The sequence below is a fragment of the Oenanthe melanoleuca genome, unplaced genomic scaffold (genome assembly GCF_029582105.1).
Source record: "Oenanthe melanoleuca isolate GR-GAL-2019-014 unplaced genomic scaffold, OMel1.0 S001, whole genome shotgun sequence".
Taxonomy (NCBI): domain Eukaryota; kingdom Metazoa; phylum Chordata; class Aves; order Passeriformes; family Muscicapidae; genus Oenanthe; species Oenanthe melanoleuca.
In genome coordinates this window covers 6,904,101-6,908,293 of record NW_026612650.1, presented here as the reverse complement: position 1 = coordinate 6,908,293, position 4,193 = coordinate 6,904,101, and the positions used below count along the sequence as shown (strand labels likewise).

At 55.2% G+C, this 4,193-nt stretch overlaps 1 protein-coding gene across 1 annotated transcript; it reads left to right on the top strand.

Moving 5' to 3' along the window:
• The first annotated feature begins 254 nt into the window (after positions 1 to 254).
• Positions 255 to 1,187, top strand: LOC130266002 (olfactory receptor 14A16-like). The gene has a single exon (XM_056515338.1). It carries the CDS (start codon positions 255 to 257, stop codon positions 1,185 to 1,187), a length of 933 nt encoding a protein of 310 aa, XP_056371313.1.
• Positions 1,188 to 4,193: the final 3,006 nt, after the last annotated feature.

Here is a 4,193-nt window from a genome sequence, read left to right as displayed (position 1 = left end):
TGACTGAACTGGGGCACAGGGAGCCTCTGTTTTCCCTCTGGCTCCCCAGTGTTCAGGCTGAGAGCAATGATGAAGATGACGCAGTAACTCAGCAGCACAAACCGTAACACAAAAAAATTTTGATTTGTTCCTTCTAAGGAAGAGAAGTAATTTTGAGGGTACACCAAATAAAATAGCATAGGAGTGAATGAAGCAAATCTCTCCCAGCTTGTCAATGTGTTCTTTAAACAGTCCAGCATGTCCAGGGTGAGGAAATGTCCAACAGCAGCTCCATCAGCCACTTCCTCCTGCTGCCACTGGAAGACACACGGCAGCTGCAGCTCCTGCACTTCTGCCTCTTCCTGGGCATCTCCCTGGCTGCCCTCCTGGGCAATGGCCTCATTATCAGCGCCGTAGCCTGCGGCCACTACCTGCACACCCCCATGTTCTTCTTCCTGCTCAACCTGGCCCTCACTGACCTGGGCTGCATCTGCACCACTGTGCCCAAAGCCATGCACAATTCCCTCTGGGACACCAGGAACATCTCCTACTCTGGATGTGCTGCTCAGGTGTTTTTCTTTCTGTTCTTCATGTCAGCAGAGTATTTCCTCCTGACCATCATGTGCTACGACCGCTACGTGTCCATCTGCAAACCCCTGCACTACGGGACCCTCCTGGGTAGCAGAGCTTGTGCCCACATGGCAGCAGCTGCCTGTGCCAGTGCCTTTCTCTATTCACTGCTGCACACAGCCAATACATTTTGCCTGCTCCTGTGCCATGGCCATGCCCTGAACCAGTTCTTCTGTGAAATCCCACAGATCCTCAAGCTCTCCTGCTCCAAATCCTACCTCAGGGAACTTGGGATTCTTGCTGTTAGGGTTTGTTTAGATTTTGGCTGTTTTGTGTTCATTGCTTTCTCCTATGTGCAGATCTTCAGGGCCGTGCTGAGGATCCCTTCTGAGCAGGGACGGCACAAAGCCTTTTCCACCTGCCTCCCTCACCTGGCTGTGGTTTCCATCTTCCTCAGCACTGCATTCTTTGCCTACCTGAAGCCCCCCTCCTTGTCATCCACATCCCTGGATCTGACAATGTCAGTTTTATACTCAGTGGTGCCTCCAGTCCTGAACCCCCTCATCTACAGCCTGAGGAATCAGGAGCTCAAGGCTGCAGCGTGGACACTGATGACTGGATGCTTTCAGGAACATTAAATTGCTAGCTAATTTCTGAAAATCATTTGTAATAAAAATAATCTTTGATACTTCCTGTTGTTTGGTTGTGGGGCTGCTTTCCCTTTTAGTTTTATTATATTGTTCATTAAAAAAGACACTGTGTGTTTCATTTCTAATTTTGTTTCTCTCCATATTCCCTGTGGCCACAGATTGTTTCAGTGAGGGGGTGCAGTCTTGGTGGCTTTAAACAAACTAAAGTATTTCTGTCCCAGCAGCATTTTCTCCAGAGATGCCCCTTTTGTTCCCTTCTCTGGAGCTACAGCAGCAATGTCTGTGTGCAGAGCTGGGCCAGATCAGTGCTGGCACAGCAGCTGTGCCCAGCAGCAGCAGCACTTGGTGTTGCCAGTGCTGCTCCCGTGCCACTGCCCCGCTGCCCTCCTGCCCCTCGTGTTGCTGCAGGGCCTGAGTGCTCTCGGGGCCGGGCACAGCCCTGGGGGTGGCAGTGCCGGGGCTGCAGCAGGGACAGGCCATGGGCACTGCTGGGGCAGCGCTGACGCCTCAGGCCAGGGCCTGGGGGCTCCAGGCTCCTTGGCCAGGCTCTCTCCACAACACTTGGCCAGGCCAGTGCTGAGCAGAGAAAACCCCCGTGAGCAGCCCCAGGCTGGCCGTGGGCAGGCTGGGGGCAAACAGCATGGCTGGTGCTCTGCAAGGGCCCTGCAAGGGGGAGACCCTGGCAAGGAGCAGCAGAACAGGGGCTGATCCATCCCCACTGCACTGGACAGCCCACGGCAGCGTCCCAGAGCGTCCTCATGCACCTGCCAACAACATCCCCCCTCTGCAGCCCTGGCCTCTCCCCCAGCTCACACAGGTGCTGCATCCTTGCAGGCACAGACACGGCAGCACTGGCTCAGGAGCCCCTGTTTGCACTGCACAGAGCAGGCGTCAGCACCCCCATGGTGCTGCTGTGGGGAGATGGAGCTGAGTGAGCACAAATGCCATCAGCCCCTGGGGCCAGCAAGGGCTGGGGATGGGAGGGAAACCACTCAGGTTTGTCGTGGCCTCTGCAGTCAGCCAGAAAGTTTGTTCCCTTGAGCTGTGAGTTCCCTGTCCCCCTGCAGACACCATTGCTTAGAGCCAGGGCTATCTGGCAGCCACCCCCAAACTGCCCCAAGCATTTCCTTTGCTTCATCTTTGCTTTCTTTAATCTTCCTGGTACATACTTCTTCCTATTTCCCACCCCTGTCACCTCCCCTGCAAACAGCCCATCTCTGTTTGCCTTTCCACTCTGGCCCCACTCCTCATTTCAGTTCCTGAGTTGGCACCATGGGAACATCCCTTGGGGTGCAGGATCATCCTACAAGTGTTTCAGGAATTGTCTGCAGGCTCCTGCAGTGCCTCGTGCTGCTCCCTTGCCAGAGGCACCACAGGCCAGGGGGGCACATCTGGGCTGGTGTGTCTGGGTGTGGGGCTCCCTGTTCTGGGCAGTGAGGAGGGGCTGGAGAGGCTCTGCAGGACTGACAGGATGGGCTTTGGGACTGTGTGGAGAAGCTGAGGGACCTGGGCTGCTGAACCTCTTGAAGAGGAATCCCAGGGCTCATCCTGCAACTGCTCCAGGGGTGGTTTCAGTGAATTACAGAATCAGCCAGGCTGGAAAAGACGTTGGAGATCATCAAGTCCAGCCTGTGTCTGGACACCACCTATTCTTCCCTGAGCCTTCTCTTCTCCAGAATAAACAACTGCAGCTCCCTCAACCACTCCTCACAGGACTTATGCTCCGGACCCCTCACCAGCCCTGCTGCCCTTCTCTGGACATGATCCAGGCCCTTCATGTCCTTCCCAAATTGGGGGCCCAGAACTGGACACAGCACTTGAGGGGCAGCCCATCCAGTGCTGAGTTCAGGGGAAGAATCACTGTCTTGGTCCTGCTGGCCACACCTGATCCAGGCCAGGAGTCATTGGCCTTCTTGCCTACCTGGGCACACTGCTGGCTCATGTCCATCCTGTTGTCCATCAGTGCCCCCAGGTCCCTTTCTGCCTGGCTTCTGTCCAGCCACTCTGTCCCCAGCCTGTAGCACTGCAGGGGTTGCTGTGGCCAAAGTGCAAAACCCAGCACTTGGTCTTGTTAAACCTCACCTTAGTTGTGGGCCCTGGATCCAGCCTGTCCCTCTGGATCCAGGTCCCTCTGCAGAGCCCTCCTACCCTCCAGCACATCAACACTCCCAGCCAAATTGGTGTTACCAAGATTCCATGAGGCCCTAGAGTGTCACAATGGTCTCCATGATTCCATGAGGCCTCGCAGTGTCACCATGTCTCCTTGGCTCCATGGGAACCATTGGTGTCACAAAGTCCCTTGGATCCTTGGACCCCACAGTGTCACAGTGAATCCTTGGTTCCATGAGGTCTTGCACAGCAGCAATGCTCTCCTTGGTTGCATAGTGTCACAATGGTCTCTTTGTCCCAAGAGGCACCACAGTGTCAAACATGTTTCATTCATTCCATGAGTCCCTGAGGAGCAACACTGGTCCCTTGGTTCCATTTCCCCTCCAGTGTCACAATGGCCCCATCATTACATGAGGTCCTGCTCTGTCACAATGCTCTGCATGGTCCCACAAGGCCCTGCAGTGTCACAGTGGCCTCTTGGTTCCATGAGGCCTCCGAGTGCCACCATGAATTCCTTGGTGCTGCAGTGTCACAGTGGAGCCCTGGTTACACAAGATCCTGCAGTGTCAAGGGACCCTTGGTTCCATGGGGCACCACAGTGTCACAATTGTTCCCTTAGTTCCAAGAGTCCTTGCAGTGGAACAATGGCCCCTTGATTCCAATGGCCCCAGGCTCTCACAAGGCTCTCCTTGGTTCTGCAGTGGCACAATGGCCCCTTGGATCCACAAGGCCCTGCAGTGTCACAATCATTGCAGAATCACCCAGGCTGGAAAGGACCTTTGAGGGCATCAAGCCTGACCTGTGACCTGACACCACCTTGTCACCCAGACCATAGCATGAAACACTTCCAGGGATGGTGACTCACCCACCTCTCTGGGCAGCCCA

What these genes read in the sequence shown, in the direction of transcription:
- LOC130266002 (XM_056515338.1), top strand. Translation starts at nt 255, where the DNA reads ATGTCCAACAGCAGCTCCATCAGCCACTTCCTCCTGCTGCCACTGGAA.